Here is a 13,806-nt window from a genome sequence, read left to right as displayed (position 1 = left end):
TAAATATCACTCATATGTGGAATATAATGATCAACATAAACTGATGAACAAAAATAGATCCAGAGACAAATAGCAGGGGAGGGGGGCTTTGAGATCAACCAAAAGACTTGTATGCACACATATTAGTATAACCAATGGACACAGACAATGGGGTGAAGGGGGCTTGTCCTCGGGTATCGGGTGGGGGGGTTGAGGGGGTCAATTGGGGAAAAAGGAGACATATGTAATACTTTAAACAATTAAAATATATATATTATTAAAATTAATTTTACCCTTTTGGTTTACAGCTATGAGAAAATTTGAAATGATATATGTGACTCATATTTCTATTGGACAGTGCTGCTCTAGAGACATACATACATTGGGAATTCTCATTTCCTGTCTTCTCCCAGAATATGCAACCAAGGCCCTGCTATAGACATTCATTGTCAAGAGGCAACAAGATTAGATGTGAAAAATTACTGGTTTGTGTCATTGAATGAGGCCTATTCACTGAGAGGTAATTATGCTATTCACAGAAATAGAGATGCCAGATAGGGGAGCTGGTAAAGTGACAGATAGTAAAGGTGAGGTTGATTCATAGTTGGTTGACTTTATATAGCTGCTGGCTGCCTGGGAGCCCATACCTCCCCACCTCTGTTTCCAACTGTGACAACAACTTGAATCAGAAAAAAAGTGAGCAATTTCTGTTCACCAATGGGCTTAGCCAGACAAAAGGGTAGAGTTTATTCAACTTCTGTAAAAAACAATTTCCTATTTGTCAGGCAGTGACAAAAAAAATCCCGAAAAGGGTGTTCTGCTGGGTTTACTTTTATTGAACAAGTAATTGGACAGACAGCATTGTGATCAGGGGTCTGCAGAGCACAGACTGGATGGGGATGTCTCTGTGCCCTCTGATCGCAGAATCTAGGAGGAAAGAGATGGAGAAGACTGGAAGTCAGCAAGTCCATTCCCCCAACAGTCTCTATTGTTTTCTATAGTAAATAAAGACGAGCTCTGAAGAATTCTTTGTATATACAGATGGTGAAGGTAGGCAATTCAGAATCAAGATATAAATGGTCCCTCATGGCTTTCACCAATCCTCACATCATTTGACCTAGAAGAGAAGATGGGTAGGTTAGATGGAAGAAATTCAGAGATGTTGTAGAAATGAGGGTTGTACATTTATAGCTGTACCATAATCAAAGAAATCCATAGATTCCCGCAGTCTATCAAGGACTCACAATTTAAAATCACTTTCACATTTTATTCAATTGACTCAATGAGCCTTTATTGAGCACCTAGTACAAACTCCCTGTTGAGGTGGATGCAGAAATAAAGTCTACTCTCTATTACATGTGACCCTCATGCAAAGAGATAGGTGCTACTAACATTATTTCACAGAGGAGGAAACTGCGCTTCAGAGAAGTTTAGTGACTTCCCAAAGTCTCACATTTGGTCAGAACTTAAATCCAATTCCTCTAACACTAATGTTTTACTCACTGTTTGTCTTAGGCCATGAGAATACAACCAGCTAATCTTCCTTGTCTGATGCATCCAATATTCATATACTCTTTAAATCAACATTTAAAACATTAAATCAACACAAATTTTTTAAAAGGGGGCAAGTGCCTAAGGGAATCTTCCATATAACTATACATTACCACCTAGAGCCCTAGTAGTACTATCATTCCAAACTCAAACCTCCATTTAAACTTTCACATTGAAATTGAAATGGTGAGACTTCCTTTGGTTTGAAAATCACAAGCTATGGTCCTGCTAAATCCTTGAAAATCTTTGTCATTAAACTGAGACGCATTGCTTATTCACCACAGAAAATAGTATTGGTATTATCCTTAACATAGTAATTTCCTTCCAAAGTAGCTAATTTTTATTTAATTGAGATAATGCCTTCTCCAGAGCCCCAGGTGCTTAGAATGTCCTGAACCTAAAGGATGGTGGCAGAACATAAGAAGTAAAGTTAGAAGATCTACATTGGACTCAAGATATAATACTGAATAACCCTGATAAATTGCAGCATTTCTTGCATGATGATTTTCTATAAAATGGGAAAGATAATGGCCTCTGCCCTAATTACAGGGCCACTGTGAATGTAACTCTAAAGGGTTACATTCATCTTAGCAATTACTGTATAATAAAAAGTCCTTATTAGATAGTAAGCAAAAGTATGGGTTCCGGGAACCTCAATCTATTTTCCCAGAAAAGCCTTTTATTCCATTCTTGGGAGTCCAGGTTCTCTTAGATTATCTTCCACCCAGGAACAATGGTCAGGCAATAGGTTCCAACTTCTTGGATATGAATCCAGAGTCGTTATCAGAGCAACACTGAGCCATGACCCACCCATACCACCTTGGTGATTCCAAAATGACAGCACTGACTCATAGCGGGAACTGAAATCACACCCAGGACACCTTTTGTTCTAATGACTTGATCCATCAGCTAACATCATAAATAATTCCTGTCATTAATAATGCCGGATATATACCTCTGGTGGGAAGAATACGCCCAAAAATGAAAGGAAGGAACTCCCTTACAAACCTTCTGTGCTTAGCCTGGCAAGATTCATTATTTGAACAAATACATCTTATCATATGCTCCTATGGCAACTTCCCCCTAAAGCAGTTTTTGTCAAGTTGTTTAAATGAGAAGGTGTGCCTAAGGTGTAGCCTATAAAATTTATATAAAGATTATTTTCCCCTTCCTGTTCTAGAATATATGTGACCAGCTGTGTTTGTGAGATTGGGGGACAGTATGTCCGTCAATAAAATGAGGGGCAAATAACTAAGAGTTTATATGCAACAAGAGAGCCAACACAATATGGGGAGTGGAGCAAAAATTTAAACCCTCTCTTTATAGACATGTAAAGACCCAGAGTAGACAGATGGCTTTCTCAAGCCCAAATAAGAAATTAAAATGTCCTGATTTCAGCCCATGCTCCACCTATTCTACCTGCCTTCCAGCTGTTAGTATGAAAGCAGAAACAGCTTATAGCTCCTGTTTTTCCAGTTTCCCATATCAAGCATCACTGAGTAGTTCTTTTGAGTATGGTCTCATGTAGTTTACTTAAGATTCTCAAATGTGGCAAAACAGTTTCCAACTCCATATTGCCAGAGCTGGCTATGGAAGGGAGTAAAATAACAATGTGGATAAAAATCAATAATTATTTATTCATTAAATATTGTTTATTTTAATTAAATTTTTTGTGAATATCAAATATAAATTTATTAAGAGAGAATTCACTAAATGATTAAAAATAAGCACGGCGCCAGGGTATGTTTCTCTAAATTCATACTTTGGTCTCTTAGGCATAATAATAATAGTGATAATAACAATAAATGCCATGAATTTGTAGACATTGTGCCAAATGCTTAAAAGTCAGCACTTCTTGAATACTTTCAGTAACTCAGTAAGATCTTTTGTTTCAATCAGTGATTTTCACATAAACTAGTTAGTAAAATTCTGCAGCATACTAAAATATATACCTTTTCCTAATCTCACAAAAATTTAGGTATAATTTTGTTTCTTTCATACCGGATGGCCATTGTGGTGTTGGCTGTTGTCATTTTTTGATTTGACAATCTAAAGGAAAAGAGGTCAGTGCCCCTGACTACATAGTCAGGTGTTGCATGTTTTAAAAATTCTTCTGCCACAGTAGCTGAAAATTGCTGGCTTAAATATTTATGTGATTTGCCAAAGGTCTCATATATGAAGACCATCAAAAACTGGAATTTGAGTCCATATTTATCTGGTAACAAAAAAAATTTATCTTATTTGAATATTCTCAGTTCCCCTTCCCCCGAGTTACATACCATCTTGCTAAAGGAAGAGATTCCTCAAATGAAAGCACCAGGGAGAATGTCAAACTCAATAATGTGTGTCAAAACATCCTTGTAAGACTTTAAATGAAAAGGTCACCTTTTCATTAGGGAAGATCATTTAATACAATGTAAAATTCAAGGATATGGGGGTTACAGAGAAATGGTTTAAATCCAGTTCTGTTTGCTATCTGACGTCTTTTGGTCTCTGTCTCATTTTTTATTGTAGACCATATGAAAGAAAACCTACTCTGTGAAATTGTTGTTAGGGACATCACTACCAAAAAAATCTATTAAGGATCCCAGGAAACATTTTTAAATGTTAACTACTACATTATTATTCCCACATATTTCAGCAATTACTTAATTATCTTCATCAACTGGCTCTAAAAACCGCAATCATGGATGCCAGTGTACTTACAGATGCTGGCACACTGAGGGGTGTTGTTTCTGGGGGGCTATTCTGCTCACACGGCCCTTCGCTGCGTATGCGTGTATTAGTCTGGCGTATTCTAAAACAGAACAGAGTAATTTTCAGAGATGGGGAAAGGAAAACAACAAGGATTAATGTGGGTGATAGTTGAGCATCAAACCCTAACTGAAATCAGGGGCAGGTCCTGGGATCTGCATTCAGCTTTTCTAGTAGGCATCATCACGTTTCATCTCTCTCTTCTCACTTAGCTCCAGCGTTTTTTCCCCACCCCTGGATCTATTCTGTCACATTTCATTCACAATATACTCAGAGTTGTTGAACTTTAGAAATACACTTAGAGATCATTTAGTCCAAAAGCCATTATTTTACAGATGGGGAAATGGGATTCCAGAGAGAAATGAGACTTTATTGAATACTGATAATGTGACTTGGGGATTATAAAATATATTTCATATAAATGTATTTATATAAACATATAAAATAGATAGAGGGTATAGATATATAAATATATTTTATAAAGTATAACAAGATTTAATCATATAGTAGGTATTTTAGAATTAGAAAGACTTAAAGGATATGACTTTTAAGGCCTCTTAAGAAATATTACATATCAAATATCTACTGGTGATGGGAAATTTACTGTCTAACAAGACAGTTCATTTTGTCTTTGGGCATTCTCAGGTTGAAACTGCTTCCCTCTAGATTACTCTAAGACAACAGAAACCAATACTGTTTCCTTTTGCCTGGGATAGCCTAAATTTTCTCTTCATAATATATACTCCCAGTTTCTATTATCTTTAGCTAAACAATCCTTCCTGAAACATGCTTTTATTAATATTTTTATCATTGGGATTTCTCACTATAAAGTTCCTTGAAATAGAAATCCACTTGTTATGGGTTTATATAGTTAACAAAATGTTTGAAGAACATTGGCTACATTTACAATAAAGAGAAATTGAAGAATTTCTGGGCTAAAGATAAGGCATCATATAGTAACAAATTCCTGAATGGTTGTATTCATCCCTTAAACAGAGATTCCTTAATTCTTAAAACTCTGTAAGACCCATGGATGGACTTCAAGAGACCAATGTGTTCATAGATGATATGCATAAAAATTGTTAATGTCACATAATTTTCTTTTCTCTTCTGAAAAGTGATAACTCTCTTCATATTATCAAAGGAATTTTTGACCTCCAATTTTTAAAGGAAGAACTGCCTGGCATATAACAGCAGTGTGGCAGAAAGAAAACCGTATTATCCCCAAAGCAACAAGGTTAAAATCCTGTCTGATCTGCTTCCTAGCTATGTGACTTTAAACAAATTACCTGTACTCTCTGAGCTTCAGATTCACGCTCTGTACAATGAAGCTATCACCACTCCATGACAGGTAGTGAGGATTCAGAGAGGGGTGAATGTGAAAGTGCCTAGTGTGCAGATGTGAGATCATATAAAGCTCTTATATTCAGATTTTATTCTAAGTATATGAAGTGTAGAGCAGATTTTTCTTTTATGAGTTATTTGACTTAGAAGAACATAAATGTAATTTCAAATATATTTCTCTATAATTGAAAAGCAGGCTATCAGGCCCATCCTCCTATTCTGGACCTTGCTTATAGTGTCCTGAGAAGGACAGAATACCCATAGATTGTCATGTAAATCTGGAAAAGTGAGGGGGAAAAGTTAACATTTATCACCATGCTCTCATTTAAAGCTAGTCAAATGGAGGCTGGGAAAAGGTTAGGACTATGGATGGAGGTGAGGGTCAGATAGCAATTGAGCAGGAAAACAATAACAAAGCTACCTCCAATATATGCAGTCTTAAAACAAATCCTTTGTATTCAATTTAAAATAATAATTCTTTGCAACAGCCCTGTAAAGTCAGTTGACTCAAAGAACTGTTTCCTCTTCTCCAATGAAGCTGAATCTCATAATGATGAGATAATAGGCCCACAGAGGCACAGATAGTTACAAAGCTTGAAAGCCAAAGCCGACACCAGGTCTGCCATTTGCTCCAGTGAGCTTTCTTCTGCATGATAACACTTCCTGCTCCAAGAAGAAGATTTAGGGAGGATGGGAAATCTGTGACTATCAGGTAGTCAGAAGGCCCATTAGTGATTATAGGCGGGGCTAACTCTGCACTTGATCTTAGCCAAAAGGCCGAGAAGCACTAAGGGCTAACTCTGTTTAGCAATGATTTTCAACTTTTTCTATTAGACAAAGGATGGGTGACTCCTGTAAGTATACACGAGCTTATAGAGATTTTCTCTCATTGTTGTAACCCCACCACTTTTTTCCTTCTTTGACTCAGTAAAATATATAACCAATTTCAATAAAGGGATAACATTAACTCTCCTTTATTTTAGATGATGATGATCACAAAATGTGATTTGAACTGCACTGATTAGTCATCTGGTTGCAGCACACCTCAAATTGCTATCCATTCACTGCCGTGGGAAACACTATAGACAAGAGCTTCTAGACTAGAAGATATGATGATGAGACTTGTATACTTACAGGTTTTCATGACAGAGCATGCATGGATTGTTGTATGTCTGGCCATCATCACCACAGACAGGCTGTAAATTCTTTGGGCAAAGGTAACCCATCTTGGGCAATACTCTATAGTGTTTGCACATCTCAGAATCCTGAACAAGCAAAACATAAATCAGATTTGCTTTGCTCCATGGCACGCAAGAGGGATGAATTGGGGAAAGTCCCCTTGATTTCCTCCATCACATTTGAATATATGACTAGTAAAGAAGCTGTCACATAGGTCAAACAAACTCACATTATTTATTTCGTACCATTATTAGGTAAATTTAACCTCCCGGATTTGGCTTCTTTAGACTAGGGAGGATAAGCAGCTAAATCAAGACATAAGGAAGAACAAAGCTACAAGAAAGCCAAAACTCTACGTGACATTGGGCACAAATAAATGAGACATATCCATAGTAAGGATTCTAGGATGGTCATCATGCAAAAAATAATATTATTTTATCTTAAATGAAGGCACTGGTTATATGCAATCTAGAAAGGAAAATACTAATCAGAGGCAAATACTAGTTAATTACATGGGCTATTGAGTCCCAGTTCTGCCACTAAACTGGAGGAAAGGTTTACCTCACTCTCTGAGCCTTCGTTTCTCATCTGAACAGCATGAATAATAATAGCTCTTGTCTCATATTGGTGTTTTAGGGGATCAAATCTGATAATGCATTTAAACGCATGCATAACACAGTGTTTGGCACACAATAAGGGCTCAGTATATGATAATTGTCAGTATATCTCCCAAAATTAAAGATATATCTTTCATGTAGCAGAGGGAACATATTTGTTCTTTGTAGTCTTTTAGAAGTGTGATTTCAATAATAATTTTATTAATTCAAGAAAATAGGACCAAAGGAAAAATCAAACTTAAAAACAGAATTATAGAAGACTTAAATACAATTGTGTCAGTAATTACATTAAATAATAGTAAGAATAAACACTCCAGTTAAAGAACAGAGATTATCATACTGGGAAAACAAAAAGACTCAACTATATAATATTTATAAGAAGTATAAATATATTATATTAAATAAATATTTCTATTTCAACCAATAGGTAAAATTAAAAGGATGGAAAATATATAAACGCAAACATTCATTATACAAAAGCTAGATAGATATCTATATTAGTGTCACATAAGTAGAATTTAGGATAAAAAGTATTAGCAAAGATAAATAAGATAATTTCTAATGATAAAATAATAATTTCATTAATAACAATCCTAAATATGCATCTACCTAAAATATAGTTTCAAAATATATATGGTAAAAATTGTCTAAAAGTAGAAATAGGTAACTTTATAAACATAAAAGGAAATATTAACATACTTCTTTCAGTAATTGATAGCATAGCCAAAAAGAAAAAGATATAGAATATTTGAAAAACAAAATTACCCAGTTGTTGCAGTTTGACACTCTGTTTGAGGCAGCTCTGCCTCTGTATCTATTATTGTTCAAAAGTTTATAATGGTCTCAATTATCCATGAATAAGTGAGATCATGTGGTATTTTTCCTTCATTGACTGGCTTATTTCACTTAGCATAATGCTCTCCAGTTCCATCCATGCCGTTGCAAATGGTAAGAGTTCCTTCCTTTTTAGTACCCAGTTTAACTTAAGTGATATTCATAGATATCTATATCCAACAACTACAGACTACACATTCTTTTCAAGTACATATGAAATTATTATCAAATAAACCTTTTACTGGGCTGTTAAACAAGTGTAAATACATTTCAAAGAATTAAAGTCATAAAATGTAAGTTTATGATCACAGTGGGATAATACTGATAATAAATGTGATAGTGATAAGGTCTCTAGGTAATCAGAAATTAAATAACACGTTTTTATATAACTTATGACTCAAAGTAATCAGAATATAGAAATGGTGTGAAGTGAATGATAATGAAAGTATAGACTAACAAGTCCTAGCAGTTCTTGCATTGAGTTAAGGGAAAGTTATAAGTCCTATTTTTCTTGAATTAATAAAGTTATTATTGAAATCACAAGTGACAAAATGGGCAAAAGGACTAGAGGCTGTACTGAATCAGCCCTTCCCAGGCCTTTCTACGGAAATGAGATCTACAGGGGGCCAGTGGCAACACCCCCCCCCCAACACTAATATGCAAATTAAATTAATAAGTAGCTTTCCTGAAAGAGTCATTCTTACCAGAGAAGATTTGGGGGAATCTGGGCAGTCTTCCTCACTGGAAGATCTAGGTTGGGATGGCCTTTCTTGAAGTCTTGCCCTTTCCAAAGCTTCTTTTTGACTAAAAAAGAAAATAAAAAGTAATTTAAAGTTATGTCTACAAAAATTAGCTCCTATAACTTCCAGTGGGAAGTTAAGCAATTGTAATAAAATAGGATGAAACCATAGAATATTCTATGTTCAAAGCACAGAACATAGAGAGGGACCAGGGTAACACGTTAAGGAAAGTATAGCAGGGCTCTGGGCTAGAGCTCTTATCATGTAATAGATAAATTCCTTGAGCTTAGATTTTCTAGAATATAAAAAAAAAGGTAGTATTGGTAATTCCTTCCTCAAAAAAAAATTCTACAAAGAGCTAAATGAATACTGATGATGATGATGGTGATAATTGTGATCATTGTTACCATTATCATGCACATTGATCCCCAAATACGGTTGTCCATCAGAATAACCCTTTCTCAAAAACAAATTCCTTAGCCTTGGAGATTGACTTTATATATTTGGAGGCATGAATATATATATATATATATTTCTCTTTTGAGTCTGACCTAATTTGGAACAAAACTCTGAAATAATTTCTTGTAATTATGATCCTGAGAGATGAAAAAAACTTTAAGTGACAGCTAGTAAATATCATGGTTAGATCTTACATCTGGATTTCCTGTCTCCAAATCCAAGCATTCTTCCTCCTATATCAGGTGTTGTCAAATTAAGGGTCTTGAATCTAAAAACGTAGTGTAAGCACCTCAAGGTTCATGAGCCCATATTTATTTAAACAGCAGTTTCTACAAATACAGTTCCTCCACATGCTGAAGGGGTCAGAGGGCACCCTTACTCACAAGACAGTTCTGCACATGTAGCACTTGTTCTTATACAACTTTCCATCAGCACCACGCACAGGGTCATTCTCCCGAGTGCAAAGGAGCTCGTCATTCCTTAGGGACCCCCGGAAGTTAGCGCACTCGTCCTGGAAAATGAGAAAGAAGTGAACGTGGCTATTTCCCTTTAGCTTGGTGGTTTTCTCACACCGGGTTTGAGGAGGTCCTCTCAGCTCTGGGCTCAGACTCACAGCACTTATCCTGGCAACGGAGGCCAAGGAACGCCCAGACTGCCCAGACTTTCCATTCTCTGTTCCTTTCTGAACCTCTTTGCACTGGTCCTGCAAATGCAAAGAAACATAAAACAATGCTTGATAGACCTTCTGGTCTCTCGTGTCCTTTCCTTCCATCCTTCCTTTCCCCTATTTTCCACATGAGGTGTACCCTCGGCCAAAGGACATTCTCATAGGAATTTAATTCTACAAATGGGATTGATTATCGCTATTAAAGGGCTGAATGACGATGTCTTCTTTCGAGTCTTGAAAAGCAAACAAGAAAAGGCAGCATCATGCATGCATGCTATTGATTTGTTGATGCTGAGAAAATCATCTGGAGAAAAGAGAAAAAATAAATCAAGGACAAAAGGGGAGGTTTTGCGATTAGATAATATTGCCTCCGCTGTTAAATCAATGTCAGCAAGCCACCTGAAGCCTCCTTTCACATTTAGTGTCAGAGAAAAGCATGCAGGGAAGGAGGAAAAGGATTTCACCCTTTATTTTTCAACCCACATTTCTCCCAAGATAAGAGACTAAAGTAATGACACACTGTAGGAGAATTCTCTACAAAACTGAGAAAAACATGAAACCTCAGAGCCAGAAAAAAAAAATCTGATTATGCCCAAAGTGACAATATGGGCAAAATCAACTTTCTTTGAGGTAAAACATTAGCATCTTCATTATCCCAACACTGGAGTAGAAGTCAAGATCTGAGGATACAAAGTAAAATAGTTTTCTTCATATTTTTAAAGAAATAACCTTTTTATCATTTGAAGTTTTGTTGTGTGATTTTTCTTCATCATTCTTTTTTCTGTCACTAGCTTCTCGGTCACTGCAGAATAAAAAAGGATAGGGTAGTTTTTCCAGGATTGTTATTGAATTTTTTAAACCAAGTATTTCTCCAGTTCTAAACATTAACAAATCCAAGAGTTTTCTCACGTTTCAAAAATATCTAAAATAGTTTTGTATGTTTGTTTGTTTGTTTGTTTTTTACTAATAAGTTCTGCTTATTGGAATTTTCACAAGTTATGGCTTTCAACTTTCCTCAATCCAATTACTATGCTGTCAGAATCACATGATCCTCTTAGGCCATTACTCTTTTCCCCTAGTAGAATCTATTTATGGGTTTCATATAGAGAGTTGCTTCATTTCTCCCTTTTCACTTTTCTAATTAAAGCACAACTAAACTCTTCAGTATTGATTGTTCATTATATAGTTTTAGTGCTTAAAGTTTATAAACATGTTTAATATTACCTCCTCAAATACCTGTAAAAACTGTATTGGGAAATTATTGTTCCCTTCACATACAGGAGGAGCTGAGGCTCTGTAAAGTGAACTGGCCTGTCCCACGTTACTTAGCTGATAAGCTTCCTCTTTGAAAGCCAATAATTTGGGCACAATCCACTAGCTCTCCCTCCTACCCCACATGCTCCAGGTATAATTACGCTGCTCAACATCAAAATGAATGTCTTGTAAAGTGCTCTGGAAACTTATTGTCCTCTTCTCAAGTGAGGAGCTGTTATATTTGTCACATGTGATCCTAAGTGCCTAAAGTTTTAACTTAGGAATTGGTTGGTTTTTTGTTTTTTTGGTTTTTTTTTGGCTATCAGGCACAACACATCAAACTGATCAATAAACCTCCTCACGTACAAGATGCTCTGGCACATTGCACACTTGTTGACGTGCATCTTCCCATATGGACCTCGGACGGGGTTGTTTTCTCTGGTGCAGATGAGCTTTCCATCTCTCAACATGCTCCGGAATTCATGGCACTGGTCCTGCCAAAAGGAGCAAAGCAAGATGTTAATAGTCTGGTCTGAAGAACTGAAAACAGAATTGGTTGGTAAGGTCTAAACTCAAAACACTTGAGGGAGGAAAATATCTAGAGAAAACGAAATTTTAGAAATGGAACATGTTTTAAAGGCACTTTATTCAATATATGCGCAGGAAGTTAGGATCTCTACACAACATCCCTCTCAAATAACTGTCTTTCCTCAATGGAATTTGCCTTCTAAAGCAGCCCATGCCATTTTTATGCAGTTTTCTATTAGGCTGAGCCCAAAACCTGTCTCTCTACAACTGTAACGACTACTCCACACAGAAAAAATAACCCCAAAATGAACTAAAAGATGCTCTTTGGCAAAACATACTAAAATATAAACTTTTAGCTTTGTTCCTCAATAACAAAAAATTTAATCAAATCTGCATTATATTCCAGGTACTTTGTTGGGTGCTCTGATGGATTTCCTTTAGTTTCATAAAAAACCCTACACAATAAACGGCATTATTCCCATTTTAAAGACGAGAAAAGTAAGGCTTGGAGAGAAAAAGTAACTAAAGTCAATGCTGGATTTGTAATCAAAAACTTGCTCACAACCACATTGTTTTCCTTTTCTTCACTGCTTTTACCTGGCAGAAAATGAAACTCCTATATATCTGTGAGAAGATGAAACTATTTTGTTCCTAAAAAGAAGCTAATGGAACTGGGTCCACAGGATCTTGCCTCTGCTGAAACATCTATAAAAGTTGTGGACATCTGTAGAAGTTTTTCTTGAACTTCTGTTAAGCACAAAGAGCCAAAGAAGATATATGGAAAGATTACCTTACAAATACTGCTAGTAATTTAGATTACAGTTATCTTTCTTTCTTTAAATTGTGATGTCCATAGACAACTCTAGACCTGCTTTTGTTGAGCATTTAAAAATTTTTCTGGAATTCAATATCTGATTAACATATTAAATGCTTCACAGCTATCACTTTTAAAAGCTACTAGAATGATTTCCCTTTCCAAGTGCCCAGCATACCAATACATATATGTTTATGATAGCATTCATCTTCTGTATTGCAACCTTTGCTTTATGGGTGCAATGTCTGGATCTTCCATTTATTATCTGTCTATAGTTACCTTCTCTGAGTTTTTCTGAACTGTAAAACTGGAAAAATACCAGCCACTACATAGATTTGGGGTTGGTTTAAACATGATAATGCAAATGCTTTGTAAAGCTTATTTCACTTTGCTTATTCCATAGTTCCCTTTTTGCCACACACGCACACAATATCTGGACATTTTCTATATATACATACAGAGAGAGAATTTTTTGTTTGCCATTCTTAAAATAGATAATAAGTAATTGAAAAAAATTGACCAGGATTACAAGTAGAATAAATGGCCAGTAGGTACCATCGAAGTTGTACAATAAAGCCTTTTCGCAAAACCATTCATTTACCAAAATGCATAGCAGATGTTCCCAACATATTTTTAAAATGAGAACTACTATTAATTGGAGGCATGAATAGTCAGTATAGACAATGAAAAGTTGCCTCATTAATGGGAAAATCTTCCTGGGGAAATTTTACTCTTCTAATTGGAGCTCATAAATGGGTTAGAAGAGAGTGAGCTGTGTCATATATTATGTAGGTATTGTAAAGCATTGACATCATGTGTTAAAGTACAAAACTGAACACAAGAGGGCACTGTAATGCCAAGTCAAGAATTTATCATCCTGAGCTCCAATGACACATGCTTTCTTATTTGTAACTTGGGTATCTATTTGCTTGGTTATTTTGTTTTTGTTTTAAAACTTCAGAAAAGAAATTTACTTGAAAGCAACAATAGTTTGACAACTGTCACTGGCCCTACAGATTGCCATAATTGCATCAGAGGTGCTCTTAGGGCATTGATTAGCATGCTATTTCTTTGCACGACATGGCC

The 13,806-nt window shown here is 35.8% G+C and overlaps 1 protein-coding gene across 1 annotated transcript in view; it reads right to left on the bottom strand.

The window, feature by feature from the left end:
• Positions 1-794: 794 nt before the first annotated feature.
• SPINK5 (serine peptidase inhibitor, Kazal type 5) overlaps positions 795-13,806 on the bottom strand; it is a 71,127-nt gene continuing 58,115 nt past the window's right edge. Inside the window, exons 21-28 of the mRNA XM_015572606.1 lie at positions 11,745-11,918; positions 10,854-10,926; positions 10,071-10,160; positions 9,841-9,968; positions 8,963-9,062; positions 6,763-6,893; positions 4,237-4,327; positions 795-1,096 (exon numbers count right to left, since the gene is read on the bottom strand). Of these exons, the coding sequence (XP_015428092.1) occupies positions 1,088-1,096; positions 4,237-4,327; positions 6,763-6,893; positions 8,963-9,062; positions 9,841-9,968; positions 10,071-10,160; positions 10,854-10,926; positions 11,745-11,918 (796 nt within the window). The 3' untranslated portion in view covers positions 795-1,087. The remainder of the gene's footprint in view (positions 1,097-4,236; positions 4,328-6,762; positions 6,894-8,962; positions 9,063-9,840; positions 9,969-10,070; positions 10,161-10,853; positions 10,927-11,744; positions 11,919-13,806) is intronic.

This window comes from Myotis davidii, unplaced genomic scaffold, assembly GCF_000327345.1.
Source record: "Myotis davidii unplaced genomic scaffold, ASM32734v1 scaffold89, whole genome shotgun sequence".
Taxonomy (NCBI): Eukaryota; Metazoa; Chordata; class Mammalia; order Chiroptera; family Vespertilionidae; genus Myotis; species Myotis davidii.
Note: the sequence above shows the minus strand (reverse complement) of the source record. Positions and strands in the feature narration are given on the sequence as shown.